At 43.5% G+C, this 24,401-nt stretch overlaps 1 protein-coding gene across 1 annotated transcript in view; it reads left to right on the top strand.

Annotated features, from left to right (window-relative positions):
• The window catches only part of CSMD2 (CUB and Sushi multiple domains 2), a 771,224-nt gene that overhangs the window by 572,463 nt on the left and 174,360 nt on the right, over window positions 1-24,401 (top strand). The window contains exons 26-29 of the mRNA XM_087728138.1: window positions 146-348; window positions 8,270-8,461; window positions 10,768-10,906; window positions 16,380-16,567. Of these exons, the coding sequence (XP_087584264.1) occupies window positions 146-348; window positions 8,270-8,461; window positions 10,768-10,906; window positions 16,380-16,567 (722 nt within the window). The remainder of the gene's footprint in view (window positions 1-145; window positions 349-8,269; window positions 8,462-10,767; window positions 10,907-16,379; window positions 16,568-24,401) is intronic.

Raw genomic sequence — 24,401 nt, forward strand, 5'->3', positions numbered from 1 at the left:
TTGTTTGATATCTGAAGAATGCTGTAACATTACTTTCCTTCCATCCTGTCTTTTCTAAACTTTCCCAATTCTAAAATACGAATCTAGTCTTAATGGTGGCTGTTCTTTCTCTTTCCCGTCCTGTTTTGCCCTCCCCCAAATATAGGCTCCATTTCATAGTTTTCCATACAGAGGACGTCCATGATGTTTTGAGAATCTGGGATGGGCCCGTGGAGAAGAGCATCCTCTTGAAAGAAGTTAGTGGCTCCATCTTGCCGAATGATGTCCACAGCACTTTCAACTTGGTAGTCCTTCAGTTCAACACGGACTTTTTCACCAGTAAACAGGGCTTTGCCATTCAGTTTTCAGGTAACTTTCACAGGTGTCATCTTGTCTTTGGTGGTCGGGGGAACTTAAACAGGATGACAATGTCATAGATGCCTTCAGCTCTCTACAATTCTGCCTGGTAAACTGTAATCCCCAAATTTATTAATTTCAGCATTCATGACATACCAATTCCTCAGCCATTTTTCTTTCAATAGTCATGCAATTTGGTGAACAGGAATTTGCATTGGAAGTGATTTAAAAGGAGAAGAGAAATGTAAAGAAAGTCAGATGGCATACAGCAGTGATGGCAAACCTTTTCAGCACCGAATGCCCAAACTAAAATGTGTGTTCATGCGCACGAATGTGCGTGCACCAGAGTGCTGGAAACCTGAAGCCCAGCTGGCTGGTGCGCGCTTGCCTGTTTTTTGGCCAATTTTCCAGCCATTTTCTGGTGCTCCGACACCCATGAAGACCAGCTGGTGACAGGGCACGTGCCCACAGAGAGGGCCCTGTGTACCACCTCTGGCATGCATGCCATAGGTTCGCCATTGTGGGCATAAAGCCTTGCACTTTTCAGTGAAGAAAGGATAAGTGAATAGGTACGATTGATCTGGCTTTGCAATTTGCTGTCCTCTCTCCAATGGTGTGCAGCTTGCTTGTTTCTCACACTTCAATCTCAGGGAAATTGAAATTGACCTTTTCTGGTGTTAGGATCCTCCCCAAGGCAAAGTCCTTGAGAAATTAATGGGGAGTTTCTTCTCCTTCTGGAGAAATGCAGAGAAACCATCCATTCTCCACTCAGAGATTTAGTGGAGGATTGCAAAGGCCCATTTAGACAGCTGTTCTCCATATATACGTATATAGTTGATCCAGAATAGCAACATCATTGTGGAACAAAACGGCTAGAGATATTGTCCTCAGATGCATGTCGTAATACTTGTATCAGGACTGTATTTAAATAATCTTAATATTTGATGTTATTTAATATCCTTACATGGGCATATTTCATGTTAAATATTAAAAGAACACTAAAACTAAAACTGACATTTGGAAAGGCCAAATAGATATGCCTTTATTTGCTTTAAAAAAAAACCAAGAGATTAAGAGAGCAACCAAAGCTGGAGGATTAGAGCATTCCATACTTTGGGAAACTCTTACAGTGAACAAAGCTACTGCACCAGAGGGATCATTTCTGCATATTTTAATACTTCAGCAGGTTTGCAATAAAATATGTTGTCCCTAAGACAGCCAAGCCTTAAGCCATCTAATGCTTTAAAGGTTAAGTCCAATACCTTGATCTGAACTTAGCAAACAATCACCTTCCCTGCCACATTTGCCTTCACAGAAAGTTTCAGACTTCCTCGTCCTATTGAACCAATCTATGAGAGCCAGTTTGGGATAGTGGTTAGAGCATCCGGCACCAAAAGCCAGAGACTGGGAGCCTTGCCTTAGGCAACAAGGCAGCTGGATGACCTTGGGCCAGTCATTTTCTCTCCACCCCTAAAAGGGAGGCAAGGACAAAACCATTTCTGAAAATCTTCACCAAGAAAACTTCAGGGCAGTCTCTGAGAATTGGACATAATTTAACAGAAGAAGAAGAAGAAAAAATATAGACTCTAACCAAGGTAGGGATAATTGTTGCCATCCAACGAATGGAGAAAGATTTATAGCAATAGCACTTAGACTTATATACTGCTTCATAGTGCTTTTATAGCCCTCTCTAAGTGGTTTACAGAGTCAGCCTCTTGGCCCCCAACAATCTGGGTCCTCATTTTACCCACCTCGGAAGGATGGAAGGCTGAGTCAACCTTGAGCCAGTGAGATTTTAACTGCCAAACTGCTAGCAGTCAGCTGAAATAGCCTGCAGTACTGTACCACTGTGCCACCTTGGCTCTTATAGCTAAAAAACTAGTGGGGTTAATCAAATATCTGACTTGTTACTGTTACTAACTGAAGATTCTGGGAAAGCACAGAGCTAAGAAATACCCTGCAAGCTGATTTTTCGGTGGGAGCAAAAACTGTTTTCAGTACAGGCTACATTGCAATTCTTAGGCCAGATTGATGACTAACCATCGGCATTTTAAATGGCCTCAAAGGGTTCACCTTCCTCCTGCCCATTATCTGTCTTAGGCAACATATAAGTGAAACAGCTTCTTTCTAGAAATTAGATGAAAAATAGCAATAGAGCTAAGTGTTAGTGAGGTATTTGGATGGATGGATGGATGGATAGATAACAATATTATGAAAGAAATATGAGCAGTGACTACAGTAGGGGTCCTCAAACTTTCTAAACAGGGGGCCAATTCACGATCCCTCATATTGTTGGGGGGGCAGACAAGCTGGATGGGCATTGCTAAGTGGTCATGTGACTAGGAGGCATGGTCAATTTAGCAGTCCAAACAATACACACAAATTAGACTTTAATTTGTTATGCTCCTGGGGGTAGAAATCAGGTTAGTGAAGGGGTGTGGCCACCTTGGGGTGTGTATGAAGGACTGTGTGTGTGTGTGTGTGTGTGTGTGTGTGTGTGTGTGTGTGTCCCTCTCTCTGGAGGCTGAGGAGGCAAAAAACATGCCTGGTTTTGGCCTGCAGAGGACTCAGTGCATCCCGTTTTTGGCCTTCTCAACCTCCAGAAGGTGGGTAGGGGCTAGCGGTAGGCAGGATGATGTGGGCAGGGTAGCCTCATGGTCCCACATGGGCCAGATTAATGGCTTTGGTGGGCCATATCTGGCCTGCGGGCTGTAGTTTGAGGACCCCTGGACTACAGTAACAAATGGCACTGCAAGCATGCGTTGGTTTATCTCAGCTTCATTTGTGTCAAAATCCAAATCAAGATAAAGCCAAGTGCATTTACCTGCAAATGAAGAACCAAATTATGGGCAACAAATTTCTGAGTAACCCATTTTCACTGTCCACAGTTTAGCAAAGACTTGACAAGTCCTAAGAATTAGACATAATTGGTTGCCAAAAAAAGTTTCTTGTCTTCTCCATCACTAGCCTAAATTGAATTGGTCCCATCTGACTCTATTTTTTGTTCACTGCTATTCTGGTGATCGCTCCTCTAATTTTATTGCTTTAAAAAAACCTCAGACGTTTCTATTAAAAACTACTTATTTTAAACTCCTGAGCTTTAAAAAGGAGGGGGGGGAACCAGGTTTCATTTCAGACAACATTCAAGGTACCCTGACCCATCTCTAAAAGAATTGGACCTACCATTCCATGCTTAAAGCGAAATCCCTCTCAGGAAAATCCCCCTCCTCCCACAAGGGGTGGGGGGAGGGGAAGAAGACAATGTGAACATTATAATTTATTGGATAGTGTAGACAACATAGGGTTATAGCCAAATGCCTGGTAAAATTAGCAGATGGTTAGATGTAATAAGCAAAGAGGAAAGTGTGCTGAAATATACATGCATATGATCTCCATGCAAAAGACTTAGATTTGTTAATCCCTACAGCCTTTTCCAGCTGGAGAAAGAAAAGTTTGAACTCAGCAATGCATGTTTAAGCATGCATCCTGGTCCAATTCTTCCATATATCTGCGTACTGTAACTCAAAGGAAATTTGTGCATGTACAAAATCTTCTCTCATTGTCAAGATTTCAACTCTGGGCTATAATGATGCAAATAATCCTAAAACACAAGATACACTGCATTAGGTATCAGTTGTCTATGAGATGGAGTTTTCATGAGTGGTTGATATGTTTTAGCTACTTAGCTGCTGAGGAGCTAAAACACCTCACTTATTAGATTGTTTAGTATGCAGTTAATCCTTGACCTTGAACCAATTGACTGTTCACAGTTATGACAGCCTTGAAAATGTTCCTATCTGGCTGTCATAAAACATTGTGCCACTCCCACCCCCATTGTTACATGACCACATTTCAGGTACTTTGCAGCTAACTCTAATCTGCAACTCTTGGCCAAGCATCTTGCAATCATGTAATCGTTGTTCACAATGTTCTCTACTGGCTTCCCTACAAAGTCAGTGGGGAAACCGGTAGGAAAAGTTGCAAGTGGAGGGGATGGAGCAGGGATGAAATTCAGCAGGTTCTGGAGAATCGGTAGCGGAAATTTTAAGTAGTTTGGAGAACTAGAAAATTCCACCTCTGGCTGGCCCCAGAGTGGGGTCAAATGGAGATTTTGAAGTATTCTGGTTGGTTGGTTGGTTGGTTGGTTGGTTGGTTGGTTGGTTGGTTGGTTGGTTTATTCGACTTGTATGCTGCCCTATTCCCGAAGGAACTCAGGGCGGCTGACAAACCAGAAGGGAGGGGAACAAATACAAAAAAGTAAAACAAAAACAGAACAACAATACAAAACAATTTAAAAGTCACAACAAGCACAACCAATTCGAGTAGGGGTGGAATTCAAAAGCCCCAGGCCTGCTGGAACAGCCAGATCTTAATGGCTTTACGGAAAGCCTGAAAGGCGGCGAGGGTACGAATCTCCACGGGGAGATGGTTCCAGAGGGCCGGAACAGCCACAGAGAAGGCCCTCTCCGAGTGGTCGACAGCTGGCATGGACCGGCACATGGAATTCGGAGAAGGCCTAATCTGTGGGATCTAATGGGTCTATGGGAGGTGATTGGCAGAAGGCGGTCTCTCAAGTACCCAGGTCCAATACCATGTAGGGCTTTATAAGTGACGACTAGCACCTTGAAGCGTATCCGGAGACCAATAGGCAGCCAGTGCAGCTCACGGAGGATAGGTGTAACGTGGGTGTACCGAGGCGCAGCCACGATCACTCGCGCGGCTGCATTCTGGACAAGCTGAAGTCTCCGAACACTCTTCAAGGGCTGCCCCATGTAGAGCGCATTGCAGTAGTCCAGTCTTGAGGTCACAAGGGCGTGAGTGACTGTTGTAAGAGCCTCCCAGTTCAGGTAGGGACGCAATTGGTGCATCAGGTGAACCTGGGCAAATGCCCCCCTGGTCACAGCTGACAAATGGTGATCTAAAGTCAGCTGTGGATCCAGGAGGACTCCCAAATTGCAAACCCTGTCTGAGGGGCGTATAATTTCACCCCCCAGCCTGAGAGATGGAATACCTGGCCAATTTGTGGGAGGGAAAAACACAAGCCACTCGGTCTTGTCAGGATTGAGAGCCAGCTTGTTCACCCCCATCCAGACCCTAACATCCTCCAGGCACTGACACATCACGTCAACCGCTTCACTGAGCTGACACGGGGCGGACAGATACAATTGAGTATCGTCCGCATACTGGTGGTATTTTATCCCGTGCTGTCGGATGATCTCTCCCAGTGGCTTCATGTAGATGTTAAACAGGAGGGGGGACAGGACTGACCCCTGCGGTACCCCATAATTAAGGGGCCTAGGGGTCGACCTCTGCCCTCCAACCAACACCGACTGCGACCTGTCCGATGGATAGGAGGAGAACCACCGAAGAACGGTGCCTCCCACTCCCACCTCTCGCAACCGCCGCAGAAGGATACCCTGGTCGATGGTATCGAAGGCCGCTGAGAGGTCAAGGAGCACCAGAACGGAGGCATGGCCCCCATCTCTGGCTCTCCAGAGATCATCGGCCAGTGCAACCAAAGCAGTTTCCATGCTGTAGCAAGGCCTGAAACCAGATTGAAAGGCGTCTAGATAATCGGTTTCCTCCAAGGACCGCCGGAGCTGAGAGGCCACCATTTTCTCAACAACCTTCCCAACAAAGGGGAGGTTGGAGACTGGATGGTAGTTATTTAAAACGGCTGGATCCAAGGATGGCTTTTTCAGTAGGGGTCTCACCACCGCCACCTTTAGAGGGGGGGAAAGGACCCTTCCTGAAGAGAGGCGGTCACTATCGCCTGGATCCAGCCCCGTGTCACCTCCCTGCTGTTCGCGACCAGCCAGGAGGGACACGGGTCCAGTACACATGTGGAGGCACTCACTGCTCCGATGGCCTTGTCCACTTCCTCAGGAGTAACAGACTGAAAATCAATCCAAAGATGTCGTTCAAGACCCTTCCCCAGTACCTCGGCTGGCTCTGCACAATTGGAGTCCAGGTTTGCCCGAAGCCGAGCAACTTTATCCGCGAGAAATTGGACAAACTCCTCAGCCCTACCTTGTAAAGGATTGCCCGCATCCCTCCCCTTCGGGAGGGAGCGGGTTATCCTGAACAAGGCGGCTGGGTGCGACTCAGCGGATGCAATCAGAGCGGCAATGTGTGTTTTTCTTCCCCTGCCACGCCCACCAAGCCACGCCCACAGAACTAGTAGTAAAAAAAATTGAATTTCACTACTGGGATGGAGGGATGGATTCCTGCAGCCTCCTGAAGGATTGCCCCTCCTTGAAGTTTGAACAGAGGAAAACTGAAATTATTTGGCACGTGGCAGGAACATTTGAGAACAAAAGGGCTACCAGCTGGGAGGATTTCAGCTCCGCACAGAGCTGAAACCCTCTGACAGGCAGCTCTTTCTCTCTTAAAAAGAGCTGCTGTCTGGAGGCAGCTCTTTTGCTTTGTCCATTTGACAATCTGGATGATGACTTAACAACCACAATTGGTAATGCTGGGATTGTGGTTGTTGAGCAAAGGAGTCATGTAGGCATCTCCCTTAATTACTGTTTTGCCCAACAACTGAGATTTCTAACCCAATTGCAGCCATTAAGCAAGTAGCATCTGCAGATGTTTTTTTCCTAGTTTTGTGATATGAGTTATATAATGACAATACGCTGTAAGCCCAGGAGGATCCTTTGAGTATATTGACCAGTTTGGAAAGAAATAGGGAATAAACACACTTTATTTTTCAGAAGGGGATAATAACCATGGTAGTGCAACCGTCATGGTGCAGTGGTTAGAAGGCAATATTGCAGGCCAATTCTTCTGACTGCTGATTACCAGCAATTCGGCAGTTCAAATCAGATTGTTGGGGGCAATATGCTGACTCTGTAAACTGCTTAGAGAGGGCTGTAGAGCACTGTGAAGCAGTATATAGGTCTGTGCTATTGCTCTTCTATTTGCTATGCTCTATCGTGCATAGAGCCTGGTATTGGTAGTACTGTCCTTATATTAATATATTTCATTCACAACCTTCATTTGATTACTTCCTAGCTCTGTCTTAATTTTGCCCTGATTTCTTCTTTCTGCCCACCTACTGCTTTATGCCTTGCTTAAAGAAGAGTTTTGGTTGAACCTAAACAGTGATGAAATACATTTTTTTAAACTAATGGTTCTTTGAGCATGGCAGGGGAAGGATCGGAAAATCTCTGTTCCCATCCCACTCTGGGGCCAGCCAGAGGTGGTATTTGCCATTTCTCCGAACTACTCAAAATTTCTGCTACTGGTACTCCAGAACCTGTCAGAACCTGCTAAATGTGTCTGCTTTTTGAAGTAAATAGGATTGCATTGTTTTTCTCCAATGCTGATTCAGTCAGCAAAAAGTGGACTTCTTGGAAGAGTTCCTTTTGATCTTTTCCTTTGGAATTTACTTGGAAGATAGAAACGCAGGGAGCCGTGTTTCACTACTCCTGAGTTTGTCTGCAGTTTGGTATACCTGGCCTAATTTGGCCATTCAAATGAAATTAAACTGCTTATAAATACCAATATCTGTCTTTCTGTATTCTTTTTGGTGCCTGAAAAAAAAAACCACTCATGGCTACTGGCGTCATCCAAAAGATAGCGGTGGAAGAGAGGAAAATGAGACCATTGTGAGATGCCACCAGTTACACCATCAGCATTGTCCTCCATGATGGACAGTGATGGACTTGGTGGATTCCATACCACTTTCTTTGTTCTGCTCAGCAATGAGGAACAGGCTGCTTTCTGTGTTGTTTCCCTCTGGAGCCATTCTTGCTCTAATTGTATGCTAGGTGGCTGCTCTTCGTCTCCTGAGCGCCTCCAGGAAATGCAGAGTACTATGCTCAACATGAGTGTCATGCCATAGCTTCAGAGTTTATGGAATAATTGAAAAATTCAATGAATAATTCTGTTCCCTTGGTTCATCTTTTCCCTGACTTTTTGTTATTAGTGTCCACCGCCACCTCCTGCAATGACCCTGGGATCCCACAGAACGGAAGCCGGAGTGGAGACAGCAAGGAAGCAGGAGACAACATCATTTTCCAATGTGATCCAGGATACACCTTGCAGGGAGATGCTAAGATCAGCTGTGTGCAGATCGAGAACAGGTTCTTTTGGCAGCCTGATCCACCCAGTTGCATAGGTACAGAAGCTGCCAGTGTGGGGCTGGTACAGACCCATGTTTGCAAATCAGAGCAAATGAGACTGTAATCTGATCAGGGCTTTCCTTCTCAGGGTTCAGATATTGAATTAGTTATGCTGGGGCACTTTACCCTTTTCCCTCTCCTGTGTTAAGAGTCGATGTTGAGCAAAAGGTACTTTCAGAGTGATAAAGGAGACATCTAAGCAACTTCTAGGATGGGATTCAAAGTAGCCCTTCGGTGTGGTTCCCAATCAAGGAAAATAGAGTGAAATATATTCCTTTCTTAAACTAAGCTAAGAATATGTTTTGTGTCCCACTCCAATGCTGTTTCTCTTCTTTTAGTGTAGGGGTCTCCAAATTTGACAACTTTAAGACTTCTGGACTTCAACTCAAAGCCTTTGGCATGGCTGGCTAAGAAATTCTGGAAGCTGAAATCCAGGCCTTAAAGTTGCCAAATTTGGGTACCTCTGTTTTAGTGGAAGGCAGTCTTCAGCTTCTTCATTTTAAGTAAGCAACTGTTCAGACCCAGGCTTCCTTAAAAAGCAAGAAGCAGAGTCTTAGTCCTGGCAAAATCCCTTTTATTTACAAGACTGTGAATTCCTTTTATTCATAGTCAGCAAGGCTTAGTAAAAAGTCTTTCAGAGGAATATTTATTAACACAAACCTTATCTCATTTGAAGCCCTGCCAGATAACTAGTTTCCAAATGCAGAGCAAGGCAAAACTTGGCACAGAGTCTCTTATAGTCACAAACAGAACTTTCCACTCTTGACACGACCGAAGGAACGAATTGTTTCCTGCAAAAGCCCACTCCCCATTCACTCCTCTTTTGTTTCCTTTGGGAGGGGCCAATCACCTCTAAGGTGTGGCTTTAGTCTTAAGTCGACCCTGCTTTCTTAGTTGTTCTTGTCTTCTGGCAGCTCTGCACATTCACACACTGGGAACAGGCTTCAGCTGTTCATCTGCCTCACTGCTGTATAGCTCTCTCTCTGCCTCCGATGCAGAGCCCTCGTCTGAGCTTTCCTCAGTCCCCTGGACTGGCCCATGTTCCTCTCCAACCTCCTCATTATCCGACTCTGCTGCCTGCTCTGCTGGCTGCTGGTGGATCACAGCAGCAACTTACTAACATGACACATCCCTAAGAGAGTGGGAAACGGGTAGTTGGATGTGAACTCTTCCATCAAGATGGAGATTTACATTCCTTAGGCAAATGTCAAGGGCATGTTGACATGGAGATGATTATAGGGAGCTATTGGTACAATGAGGAAATGTTGATGAATCCACACAACAAAAGCTCCATTTTCCAAGAAATTCATACTCTTTTTTTATTACTCAGCTAATTTCTAGTTTGAAACCTCATTAAGCCTATCTGGATTTAGTTATATAGAGAAGAAGGTATAGAACTGGAAAAGGGAGCTAGTTTGGTAGTGATTGAGGCACCAGGCTAGGAACCAGAAGACTGTGAGTTCTGGTTCTAGTCTTTCCTTAGGCAGAAAGCCTGGATGACCTTGGGCCAGTCACTCTCCCTCAGCCCTAGGAAGGAGGCAAGGGCAAACACTTCTGAACATGTTGCCAAGAAAACTGCAAAGACTTATCCAGGCAGTTTCTAGGAGCCAAAACTGACTCCAAGGCATGTGCACATACATGCATGCCTGTTTTCAGAACTTGGGTCTTTGTTATGTGAAATGCATGATGAAATTAACTTCAGAATAAGCAAAACAAAAAGATTTAGTGCAGGGATGTTAAACTTGCTGCCCGTAGGCCGGACGCATCCTGTGCTGGCCCTGCCCCCACGCAGTTTAGAGAAGGGGGGAGTCCCAATACATCACATGATGACACCGAGACAACGTGAGTTTGACAGCCTTGCTGTAGGCAGAAACTACTGATTGTACAAAATGCAATATCTAGACATTTTTCAGAAGTTCAAATTCCAAACTCCTGTTTTAGTGTCAGCTTTACAAAAGGGGAAAATGGCCTGTATCTTAGTCCAAGGTTCACAGGCCATCTGCAAGTTATCAGGAAGTGTGGCAGGAATGGGGGGAGGGGGGCAAGCTTGGTAGAATTTTATGAAAAATGGTTAAGCTATTTGTGAGTTTTCTCAAGCACAGCAGGAGTGAAGGGAAGTTTTCTGGGTGGGGGAGTAAAATTTGAAAGCATCAACCCTGGTTAAACACAAGGGAAGACGTGATCTTGGACTGCCCCAGGTTTAAAGCCTTAATTTGTCATAAATGCATGCATAGCTTGTTTGAGGAGTCTCTCAAAAGACGGCATGCAAAATAAGCTGTGGTTCTGCTCTCTCCTCCTTTAGCACCTTGTGGTGGGATCCTGGCAGGGCCTTCAGGGGTTATCTTGTCCCCCGGTTACCCGGAGCCTTACCCTCCAGGAAAAGAGTGTGATTGGAAGCTGACCGTCTCGCCGGATTATGTCATTGCTCTGGTGTTTCACACGTAAGTGCCTCAGATTCCCTTATCTTAAGTCACGGATGCAACTCAGTGGTGGAATTCAGCCAGTTCACACCACTTCGGAAGAACTGGTTGTCATTGGTGGATTGCCAATTTTGTTACTACTAGTTCAGGAACACTCCTGCACATGCTCCTGCTCGTGTGATGCTTCTGCACATGCACAGAAGCGTCTGGGCAGGTGGGTGGAGCCTCCCACCACTGCTACTACTGCAACAACCCACCTCGGCTGGTTTTTAACTTTCTGAGCAGTTTGGTGAACTGGTTGTTGGAAGAAATCATTAGGTAGAGAATCAGTTGTTAAATTATTTGAATCCCACCACTGATGCAACTCAGTAAATGGAGATTAAACCTGTTGGTTCTCTCTGAATAAATCATTTTTCTGTGCATATAGGGAGCCTGAGGGCACAGTGGATTAATGACACTCGACGTCAGCAAGAAATGTAAAATGTAAAAATGTATATCTGCATGTAAAAATGCAAGTAGATAAATAGGTACCATTCTGATGGGGAAAGCGTTCCACGCAGAAGTGGGAGCTGGGGCTGGATCTGACTCAGTGGTGGGATTCAGTTTTTTTTTACTACCAGTTCTTTGGGCATGGCTTTGTGGGCATGGCTTTGTGGGCATGGCAGGGGAAGGATACTGCAAAATCCCCATTCTCTCCCCACTCCTGGGGGAAGGTTCCTGCAAAATCCCCATTCCCTCACCACTCCAGGGGAAGGATACTGTAAAATCTCCATTCCCTCCCCATCCCACTAACCTGCTTCCCAGCTCCATTCTCCTGTTCAGGGCAACAAAAGAAGATCAGCTGGGAGGCAGCGGGGATGTGGCCAGCCTATTTGCCCGCTCTTCAAACTACTCAACATTTCTGCTACCGGTTCTCTAGAACCTGTCAGAACTGGCTGAATGCCACCTCTGATCTGACTGGAAGCGAGGCAAGGTTAGCAGAAGAAAGTAAAATGCCCCGAATGCTGCTATCCAGCTGGTGCAAAGCTAGTTCACCCCCCTGTGTGTACCATGAATAGTGCACTTGCATGAACAAAACGAACTAGCAATCTTAGGCTACCAGAACTCTTCTGTGGTAAAAAGCATTGTAGATTTCCTTGACTATACATACACCCCCCCCCCAAAAAAAACCCCACCCCCCAAAACACCTTTCTGTATTGTTACTGCTTGTGAAAGTTTCCAAACAAAGAGCAACTGGACTTAGCAGTTGGACTTATATACCGCTTCATAGGGCTTTCAGCCCTCTCTAAGCGGTTTACAGAGTCAGCATATCGTCCCCACAGTCTGGGTCCTCATTTCACCCACCTCTGAAGGATGGAAGGCTGAGTCAACCTTGAGCCAATGAGATTAGAACCGCTGAACTGCAGATAACAGTCAGCTGAAGTGGCCTGCAGTACTGCACCCTAACCACTGCACCACCTCAGCTCCTAGGGGGTTGATTCACAGACATGAGAATCAATTAGGTCAACAGATCATTGCAAACCTTCTCTATTATTTGGGGAAAGACCTGCCTTGATACATGATCATAGGAAGACTGTTGGAAAAAAGGTTAAAATCTCTCTGCCCCAAAGTGAGTGAAAATCTATTGATAAAAAATGGGGAGTAGTTTAGCTAGGCATCCAGAGCATGATCACATGACCTCAGGGTTGTGTGCAACATTTTGTAGTGGCCAAAAGTACTTTACAAACTGTAAAGCCCCAATTCAAGGCTGTTGTAATTCCTGACCATTGTTAAATGTGTAGTTGTAAATTGAAGAGTACTTGTAAAAAAACCCAGATAGAAGGACATTGTTATACAAAGCTGATTTTGCTTACTTCATAAAATATTCATTTCTTGAAGCAGACCACATCTTCCAGTAGGATTCCCACATCTTAAAGTTCCCAACTTTAAGTAAACTTAACACCAATGTATTCAAATTAATCTACGTACTGTAGTTTTTATTACTGATGCATAACCTGCACTCTGTTTTTGCAGTGAAGCGCAACTTTGAGATTCACTACAGTAGTTTTCAAGTCTACCCTGCTTTTTGCATCATAACATTTGCTGCAGATCATTCTGCATTTAAGCCTACAACCTGGCTTAAAATATATATCAATTCATTTCCCACTCAACACAAGTCTGCAGCCACCACTATTTATATCTATTTATCCATAAATACGCTGAATAGCCAAGGGAGCATTACAACTCCTGCTCTTTAATCCGTTAGATAGTCATTTATTCTCACTCATGCTTTTTTTCTTTAAAAATGTAAAATATTTTAATTAAATTCATTTGTCATATTTTACTAAATGTTTTAGGAAGGGACATGCAAGCAAATCAATGAATGAGAAAAAGAAAAGAAGAAAAAAACAAAAAAAATATTAAAAGTGCATGAAAGGAAAAAATACATAAAAAGGAAAAGGAAAGAGGAAAAGAAATTAAAAAAAATATTTAAAGAAGTAACATCCAGTCTACTTTAAACCATCTAGAAGTTTAATTATTAATTTGTCTCTATGGTTACAACATAATTCTCTTTTTTATCATCTGTTTTGTGTAAACATCAAAACTGTAAATCATAAACTCATTTTTTTTCAATTTCACATAAAATGTCTACAAGAAGTTTCAGATAAACATAGAGATTATCTCTTCTCTGATCAAAGAAGTCAATTTAAGCATCTCAGCAAATTCCATCATCTTCACCAACCATTCCTCTATCGTAGATAATGCTGAATCTTTCCATCTTTGTGCATATAATAATCTTGTTGCGGTTATATTCATGCCTTATTTTCATCATCTACAGCTCTACCACTTTCAGCAACCATCTTTCCATACAATTTATATAACCATCCTTTCATACAGTTTATAGCAATTTGCAATCTATAGCTCTACCACTTTCCATAAACATACATTTTTTTTCATAATTGAAGTCAATTCACTTTTGTCATAAATGTTCTCTGAGTCAACAAACATGCAGTTCTTTCCTTACATTCATATATTTTTCAATGCTTTCCAAAGAGCAAAAATTCTTGTCTGTACACCGCACTGGTGGGTTGCAGGCAGTACGCCACAATACAGGCATACCGGAGCCTGCCCGGAGCACGGGATACCATTCCGGTACGGTGCTCTGGAGGGCCCACCTGCACGCCCGAGCTTCTTACTTGTGTTTTAAAGCTTCTGCGCTGCCACGCACATGCATGGTGCATACAGCACCTGTGTGACGCTCCGCTGAGCAGCTGGAACGTCACGGAGGCTCACGGAGGCACTAAGATGCATGCGCGTGCTGTGCCTGTCCATATGCATGCCACCGGGCCTGTTCCAACTGTACCGGTTGGAATGGGATCTGGAACCCACCACTGGTACACCCAGACATAAAACCCACTTCCTGCATTTTGTTTATTGCCACCTCTTAAACACAATTAATCAGAATTCCACCAAGTCTCTTCCCAGACATACTTAGTAAAAATTGTGTAAATTTTCCATTTACTCTTGTTTCTGTGCTTGTAGCTTTGTATGCAGGAATAACAAGGACATTCCTTAAGCCCCAGGCACAGTTTCATTTTTAATTTGTCAATTGATTTTATGACATCCAACTCCAAATGACTCTGGACAGCTCACAATGCACTGAACAATATGGAAACAGTATATGTAAAAAGCAAATAAATAAAACTGTAATTCAGAGAAAAAAAGAAAGAAGTGAGGTAATGAACTGGGGTACCTGCAAACATCTCACCAATAATTAGCATCCAGGAAAAGAGAATCTCTAAGGCAAAGCCTGGAGAACAAAGTCACATACATACACACAATTTCCATCACAATCTTTCTGTATCATCTTGCAGAAACTAAACTAAACTAAACCATCATGTTACTGCTTTCTCGGTCTGTTTAACTACATTATTTTCATACATATGCAAGAGATAACTATTTTTTTCTATGTACACATTACACAATATATTTCCATCATCATTTTTGGGGCAGCAGTAATTCTTTTCCATGCTTCCATTGTTATGCCACACTGGCTGGTTCCTTCTGTCTACTTTCCACCCATTCTTTTCAAAGAAGAATCTATTTTCTAATACAAGATTCATTCTTTTTTTCCCTTGTGGCCATTTTATTTTTGCATTACTTAGTTCTTTTTCTACCTCCATTTTCCCCCACCTTTGACCTTACTACATATCTGCCCCACATATAGAATTTTTCATGACCCCTGAGTCTTTCACCGATTCCATCTATTTTTCATCATAAACATCAAAGCAACTATGCTTTTAAATTATCCTTTTACTATTCCATGTATAGAAAGAAATAGACTGCCAAATCAGCAGTCCTTCTCTTTTTCATTCTTCAAGTGGAACCAATCAATGTTTTTCTTCACTCACATCTTATGTCCATCCATCATCCATCCATCTATCCATCTATCCATCCATCCATCCATCCATCTATGTCACTTAGCAGAGTAACCCAATCACATTTATTTAGAATATTGAACACCTTTTCCCAAATCCTTATCTCTCTTTAATTCTTACAATAGGGTGGCATCCCTCCATCTAACACTTGCAAGATCTAAAGTTTGGAGGTCACAGGTCCCATATTTATGAATGACAGAGATGCATAAAAGTTTCTCCTCTATACGAGGAGCTAAAGACTGAAAGTGACAATTTCCCTCCAAATTTGCCCTTTTTAATCCTCCTGCTATAGACGAGGCCTGGAAACAAGTGCCACAAGAAATACTAGAACTTTATTTGCTGATATGGACTATAATAATGAAATATTGATAATTATTCCTTCCCTCTCTTTAAACCAAAAGAAGTCAAGGTGGAACAACCATGATGCTGTCTTCATTTTTTGGGTTAAGCTTATATTTTGCAAACAGTCCTTGCATACCTTCTCCATGTTCCTCCTCTGTGCTCCTCTACACCTCCCATAAACACCTACTTTGAGTATAAATCTTTCTAAAAGGACAACAAAGAACTAAAAGGATCAGTTGTCAATCTCCTGTCAGTAGCAGAAAGCTTGATTGTCGCACATCTCATTATCTGGATTTGTTGTAAAGAAAAAAGAGGCTAGATTACAGAAGATATTGTATTGTAGTCCCTTTAATCAGCAGCTGTCTTGAGATGGGTCTCCCTTGCTGCCTTTGATCCTTTTTCTAAAGCAGTGTTTCTCAACCTTGCTGGCTTTTAGATGTGTGGACTTCAACTCTTAGAATTCCCTAGCTAGCATTGCTGGGTGGAGAATTCTGGATGCTGAAGTCCACACATCTTAAATTCACTGAGGTTGAGAAACACTGCTCTAAAATGTTTCTTAATAGAACAAGGGAGCTGGCTAAGTCATTGTTGAGCTATGAATATGCATCTGTTCTTGTCGTTCAATGTTTTGCAAATGTTCATTTTTGTTCTGAGGTTCAGAGAATTCCATTATATCCCTGTTCTTGGTAGTCAGATACTTGACACACTTAGTTTTCTTTTCTCTTCCCTTTCAGGTTTAATTTGGAACCAGGGTATGATTTCTTGCACATCTATGATGGTGCCAGTTCAGTTAGTCCCTTGATTGGGAGTTTCTATGATACCCAAGTACCAGAAAGGATTGAGAGCAGCAGCAACAACCTTTTCCTGGCCTTCCGCAGTGATGCTTCTGTCAGCAATACAGGATTTGTAATCCATTACACAGGTATGTCCCACTTTCTAGTAGATATGCATGTCATCCTTATTGCCTTCCTTCATGTAACTGTAAGCAGATTTCAAGTCTCGTTTGATCTAGGTGTATCAGCTTAAAAAAAATCTATTTCTGCATTTGTGTGTGCTTCTAGATCAGGGGTAATGGAGTGAGGCATAATGGAGTGAGCTCCTGTTACTTGTTCCAGCTTCTGCCAACCTAGCAGTTAGAAAGCATGTAAAAATGCAAGTAGAAAAATAGGAACCACCTTTAGTGGGAAGGTAACAGTGTTCTTTGTGCCTTCGGCATTTAGTCATGCCAGCCACATGACCACGGAGACATCTTTGGACAGTGCTGGCTCTTCAGCTTTGAAACGGAGATGAGCACCGCCCCCTAGAGCTGGGAACGACTAGCACATATATGCGAGGGGAACCTTTACCTTTAGATCAGGGGTGTCAAACTCACATCGTTACGGTATCATCGCATGACGTATTGTGACTTTTCCCCCCTTCACTAAACCAGACATGGGCGTGGCCAGACATGACACATACACCCCATGGGCCGTGATTTTGACAGCCCTGTTATATAACATGGCTTTCTACCCTGGAATTATAGGTGCCGAAGTCAAGTCCAATAATGAATTAAAAGGCATGCAATAAAGCTGATGCAATCATTTGTGTTATGTGATGAAGTCTGAGAATAAGGCCGATGAAGAAGAACAAAATTAGAAAATATTTATTTTTGAAAGAAAAGTCATCTGCTAAGTAGGTGAATCGTAGGAGTAGAAGGAAATTGTAGAGGTGCCTTACATGTTTTATTTTGACCTGTTCCCATTCCTCCGATTAGAGCAATCCAGTCCCATGCTGGTGACTCTTCAAAGAGCAGAGTGTGCCCTTTTCTATTTGCTCCTGCTTTTTGTTTTCTGCCCACTTGAAGCACATCCCAGTTGCACAGTCCATCAGGTGCAATATTTTCATGCTGCAGTGGGTTTAAAGATTCCACTTGGCATGCACAAGGGAAGGAGGTGGGAGGGGGAAACACTATTTGTATCCTATGTAGAATGCACTGATTTTATTTTTCATCTGTTAACTTCTCTTCTTTCCAACCCTAGTTCATTCAAAGTGGAGAAAAAAAAACTTTTTTGACTTTTCTTTGTTCTTTGATTCGTGAAACAAACATTCTAACTGATAGAATGTAGGGATACGTAGACCTTGCTAGAAGAGAGATCATCTTAGCACTTCAGTCTGAGCAACTGCCTATGAACAGCAGGTGGATAATGGCAATCTGGCCAGCTGAAATTGATTTTTCACATACAGTAGTGCTCCACTTTGTTCTGATCTAGGCTTCCTGATACAGTAAAAAGCACACACTTAGTCCCCAAAATCCTCTTTTTATTTCAATGGCTGTGAATTATGTTCATTCACAGCCCGTAATGAGTCACAAATAGTTTGTAAAGAGTCTGCCAAAGTCTTTCAGGATAAGGCTGATAAGCTCCCACCTTTATCTCCCTTGAAACACAGCCAAAGACCTAATTGGCAATTAGCTTGGCAAGGCCACATGGAGCATAGAGTCAAAACAGAGCTTCAGACTTTAAACCGACTAGAACAAATTAAGTTGCTTCCTGTAAAGGCTCACATGCCTTTGTTCCTCCTTTATGTCTTATGGGAGGGGCAAATCATCTCAAAGCCTTGCTCTTGAGTCGCCTCTTTTGTCTTAACTGTTCTTGCCTTCTGACAGCTCTGCACATGTGCACACTAGGAGCAGGCTTACACTGTTCTTTTGCCTCACTGATGTCTGATTCTGGAGGCTCCAGAGGCAGCACATAACTCCCAGATGGCCCTGGACCCCTCTCTGCCTCCGACGCAGAGTCCTCGTCTGAGCCTTCCCCAGACTCCTGGACTGGCCTATGTTCCTCCCCAACCTTCTCACTGTCTGAACTCTGCAGGCTGCTGGCAGACCACAACACACTCTGAGACACTTTGTCATGTCAGAAGAAAGTGACATGGGGTGAATCACCTAACTAAAGCAGAGGGCTAGTGATGCCCACACTCCAAATAGATCGGGCTGTGCCCAGCCTTTATTCTACTTTGCCTAGATGTACAAATAAGTGAATGGTTAAAATAAACTTGCTAGTGGTGTGTTCGTACATGTGGGTGTGTGTATGTGTGGGAAACCACAAGGAAATAAAACTCCTAGATGAAAGGCAGGAGCAAAGCAATTTTGTAGAGTTGCTAAGAAAATGACATAGCTGTGTCTATGTAATCAATGGAGGATAGACTTGAGTAAAGAGAATTTTTATGCCTGGATACACAACCTAAAAATGCTAAGCATGACCAAATAAAATAAACAAGAAATCCCAGGACCCAAGAAGTCAAAACATTGCAGCAAGATAGCAAGTAAGCTCTTCCTTACTACTGTCAAGGAAGCTACGGTAATTGTGTCCATTCATATACAAGATATTTCCCAAACAGATATTTGGCCCTAATAAGCACTCCTTATTTAGAATATGCAAAACATCATTCCTGAGAACTAAAAGAGAGACAAAAAATTGAGCGCCTCTATTTTGGGTTTATGTTGGGATGTGTGAGTGTGTCTCAAAATGTATGTAGTTTAGGATGTATGCAACCCATAAGTTTTCACAGTATGTTTTACCTCAATATAAAATGATCCTTCTCAAGAAAGGGTAGCTTAGAAATTCACTATGTTGTTCACTACACAGAGAAATTTTCACTACAGGGGGAAAAAATCCTGAACTTCAGCAATAAATGCTTCTTCAAAACCAAAGTTCATTGATTGACACCCAACCGGTTAATTTGTAATGGATTCCATCAGAACAACAATCAATTTTTGCCATTGCTTTTGATAAAGGAGGGAACTGATTAAATCAAGGCCACAACTGGAAATGAAAGTTTCCTGCTTTCTCTCTCCTTCCCTCCCTCTCCAAAGGATACCTATGCAAATGTTTGTGCCCTTATCTAGTCACAGAGCTGTTTTGCTGGGAGCTAAAAGCAGCATTTTAAACTTTCATGCGTGAAAGGAAAGCCAAACATCTTGAGCATGAGATCAGAGAAATCTGAACTTGCAAGAACTGGAGAACTTGAGGGAAGGAAGAAAGAAAGACAGCCTTCTGACTAGGCTGGGACAACCAAGTTGGGACAACTTCTCTGAGTTTTCTGCCTTTGGGGTTCAAGCAAATGAAGCAGGAAAGCATTTGTAATTAATCAAATAATTAAACCAGTTCATAGGTATCCTTAAGAATTGGGGAACACTATTGCAGTTGCATGGGGATATGGTGGCTCAGTGGCTAAGATGCTGAGCTTGTTGATCAGAAAGGTCGGCAGTTTGGCAATTCGAATCCCTAGTGCTGCGTAACAGAGTGAACTCCCATTACTAGTCCCAGCTTCTGCCAACCTAGCAGTTTGAAAGCATGTAAAAAATGCAAGTAGAAAAATAGGAACCATCTTTGGGGGGAATGCAACAGTGTTCTGTGCGCCTTTGGTGTTTAATCTTGCCAGCCACAAAACCCCAAAGACATCTTCGGACAGCGCTGGCTCTTCGGCTTTGTAATGGGGATGGATTCCACCCTCTAGAATCAGGAACGACTAGCACTTTTGTGGAAGGGGAACCTTTACCTTTACCTTGCCTTTATTGCAGTTGCAAAAATTCATCATCTACTATTGCTTCCCACAACATCCAGATTAAAATTGTTTTGAGACTGACTTCAACATTCAAGCCAATATCTACTACTGCTAATTGAATGTCCAAGAGGCTCAGTTTTTTTTCCAATTAAATGAGTTTGAAAGGCAAAAATTCTACTTTGGATGAAATTTAGAAAAGGAAAAAGAGCAATTGGGTTGTGAGGAGTCCCTGTTGCTTGTTTGTTTCTTTTCTCCAGGGTGTGGAAAGCAGCATGGCCAGTGTTGAATAGAATAGAATAGAATAGAATAGAATAGAATAGAATAGAATAGAATAGAGAAGAGAAGAGAAGAGAAGAGAAGAGAGAAGAGAATTGTGATTGGACACACAAGAGATTTGTCTTTTGTGCATATGCTTTCAGTGTACATAAGGAGAATAAAAGACATTCATCAAGAATAAAAAGATACAACACTTAGTGATAGTCAAGGATACTAATAAGCTATCAAATTGTACTAGGAAACAAATAAAACAATATAAATTGAAAGATACAAGCAACATGGTTATAGTCATAAGTGGAAAGAGATAGGCACTAGGAAGGAAGAGAAGAATAATAGGAATACAGTCTTAGTAAATTATTTGACAGTGTAGGAAAAAACTGTCCTTGTGTCTAGTTGTTCTGGTGTGGAGTGCCCTAGAGCGTCATTTTGAGGGCAGAAGTTGAAACAATTTATCTCCAGGATGTGAGGGGGTCTGTAAATGTTTTCTCAGCCCTCTTTTTCACTTGACCAGTATACATGTTCTCAATTGAAGGCAAGTTGGTAGCAATTGTTTTTTCTGCAGATCTAATTATCTGTTGAAGTCAGTGTCTGTTTTGTTGGGTTGAAGAGCCAAACCAGACAGTTGTGGAGGTGCAGCTGACAGACTCAACAATTCCTCTGTAGAACGGCATCAGCTTTCTGATGTATTTTATCTAAGTAGCAACTACATGCACAGAAACATCCGAGTGGGTGGGTGGAGTCTCCCTCTGCCGCCAGTACTGGTTCGCCTAATCCGGGCCGAACTGGGAGCAGGAACCATTTGTGCTTCAGTTTGAGATGCAGAGAGCACAGTCTCATCTCCAACACTCTGTGCTGGTCTTCAAAAGTGAAAGGACACAGGGCGGAAAACATCCTGGAGAAACCACAGCTCCACAACCCAGTCCTTTCAGCAGTTCTGAGAAGGCTCCACATCCATTTCCATTACTCAGGTGACCCTGAAGACACAGTGGCTTCAATAACTCTAATGGAATGCAAATGACCATCTGTCTGCAAGGAATATAAATCCTTCCATTCTCCACCATCCAGTCAGAGCTGAAGAAGCTTCTTGGATGAGAAGTGAAACATCTTCAGAGAAAAACTAGAAAGTCCAGGTGCCTCTTGAAAAAGCACATTTGGGACATTATTCTAAGCCAGTGCTTCCTAAAGCAGGGTAAATTACCCAACACTGAGTTAAAGTGTTCTTCTTTTTTTGGGAGAGAGGGGTATAATGACATATGAACCCATTACTCATCTCAACAGGGACATTTAAATTGACCTAAAGATTGCCACAGGTACTAAAATATATTTGAAAATCTCCCAAAGTATTCTTATTCAGATCAAAACCAATGAGGTTATCAGTGGTAGTTTGTTGAAATGACAAGGCTCATTCAAGGGAATAATTTTTATAATACAAATAATTATTGAATTACAATAATTTGTTCAGTGATTGCTTGAAGTTATGGTGGTCCTGAAGGAAAGGACTGGACCTTGAAGTTTGATAAGAGCTTCAGATAGGTTTTGGGATAATGAAGTTTAGGAAGTGCTACTCTAAACTGCAATGGGGATTATGAGACAGTAATGGCTAACCTTTTTGTCCTCATGTGTCAAAAGCATGTGTGCACGCCAGTGGTGGGTTGCAGGCGGTACTCCCTGGTATGGGCGTACCGGAGCCTGCCCGGAGCACCGAATACCATTCCGGTATGGTGCTCCAGAGGGCCAGCCTGCCCACCCGAGCTCCTTACCAATCTTTTAAGTCTTTGGCACCTTTGCGCATGCACAAAGCATGCACAGTGCCTGTGTGACGCTCCGCTGAGCAGCTGGAGTGTCACAAAGGCGCTAAGATGCCTGCGCACACACTGCGCATGTCCATGTGGATGCAGCTGGAACCCACCATTGGTTCACGCGATAGCCCGTCCCCCATGTGTGCCACCCCCTGAGCATGCATGCATAAACACCCCCGCACACTCTTTTGGGCCTAGCAGGCCTCCTTGAAGTCTCCTGGGACCAAAAATGGGACACGGAGATGGTGCTGCATCCCCCTGCACTCCCCCCTGCTGCTGCACATGAGCATGTGACCTCCCACTCTCCCCCATGCATGTGCACACTTCTCCTGCATGTGCAGCAGAGACCCGAAAATCAGTCGAGTGGCAGGAGGAGCGTGCGCATGGGCAATGGAGATGAGCTGGGGCGATGACTCATGTGCTGACAGAGAGGCCTTTGTGTGCCACCTGTGCCATATGTGCCATAGGTTCGCCATCCAGTGATATATGATTTATGTGACGTAGAAACCATGATTGTGGGTCGCAATAGGCTAGGGGCATATAATCAAAGGAGTTGATATTCTGCAGAAGTGGTGAAGTAGTTATTTCAAGCAATGGACCAGGAAGTTCAGAAGGAGCAGGTCCTACATGCCTGGAGGCATGTAGGGCAAATGTAGTGGATGACTAGGACTTCCAGCATCATTTAAAGATGGTTGTGTAGGAAGAAAGAAAGCATAATGGGAAAAGACCTACAAGAAAACACCAAAGTCAGTGGAGTTTGCGAGCCCCTCCTCTTTCTCTGTCAGTACTTTGTTGTGCAATGTGAAGTGTTATTTTATTCCTCTCCAAGCAAGCATCAAGACAGAGATCAAGCATGTAGCTGAGATGCCTGACAGGGGGTGGGAGGCATCATGTCAAGCCAAAGATGTAGCAGCTCCTTAGATAAAAGACAACTTGGCTCTTTAAAATAACGAGAATAAGTGTAGAGTGATCACAGGAATATAGTAGGACAGAGCATTCGTTATAAGCTTTAGAAATGCACACTGTAGAAAGAGAAGAAAAGTTTCTTTCGCTGCTTCTCTGGCTTGTAAGTGGTTTATTGGTATTGATCTGTGAAAAGTGGTTTTTATGACCTAGCATCATCTAGGCCAGTGTTTCTCAACCTTGGCGACTTTAAGTCCTGTGGACTTCAACTCCCAGAATCCCCCAGCTAGCTGGCTGGGGAATTCTGGGAGTTGAAGTCCACAGGACTTAAGGTTACCAAGGTTTAGAAACACTGATCTAGGCAATCACTCTAAGTCACAACTGGAGGTGGAGGATAGTGGTTAGATTATATTGTAGATGACTAGCATGCAAACCAACTAAAGCCCTCCAAAACATCTTAAGTAAACTAAAAGATTCAGTAGCCCCAGAAGGAAAAACAGGTGTCATCTACAAAATACAATGGAAGGATTGTAACACCGACTTGTAGGACATAATGACAGAAGGCTAGCAGAACAGATCCATGAACAACAACTAGCTGTTAGAAGACATGAGGAAAACCCCTTAACCCAATAATACATGGAGAGACTTCACCATAGTTTCAACTAAAGTGAGCATCCTAGATCAATGATGACAAACCTTTTTTTTGTGGTATGCCAAAATTGTGTGTGCACGCCCACACCAATTCAATCCTCCACGCCTACCTGCATGCCCCCCCCTGTGCATGCGCACACAACCCCTCCCTAGGCTCCGGAGGTTTGAAAACAGTCTCCCCTGCCCCCTTGGACGCCATCCGGAAGCCGGAAACGGATCATATCCAAACTTCCGGTTGGGGCCATTTTTCACCCTCCTCAGGCTTCAGGAAAGCCTCTGGAGACTGGGGAGGGTGAAAAACAGCCCCAATGGGCCAACTAGAAGTTTGGAAATGATCTGTTTCCAGCTTCCGGGGCCCCCGGGGGAAGCCATTTTTGAAAAACAGGTCCAACGGGCCAACTGGAAGTTTGTTCCTGAACTTCTGCTTGGCTCGTTAGGCCTGTTTTTCACCTCCCCATCCTCCTGAAGCTCTTCTGAAGCCCGGGGAGGGTGGAAATAGCCTCCCCTGGCCCTCTGGAAGCCCAAAAATCAGCTGGGCAGCATGTGCATGTGTTCCAGTGCTAACCACTGGTGTGCCAGCAA

This window comes from Thamnophis sirtalis, unplaced genomic scaffold (genome assembly GCF_051295495.1).
Source record: "Thamnophis sirtalis isolate CommonGarterSnake01/CBP01778 unplaced genomic scaffold, rThaSir2_p1.2 scaffold_13, whole genome shotgun sequence".
Taxonomy (NCBI): Eukaryota; Metazoa; Chordata; class Lepidosauria; order Squamata; family Natricidae; genus Thamnophis; species Thamnophis sirtalis.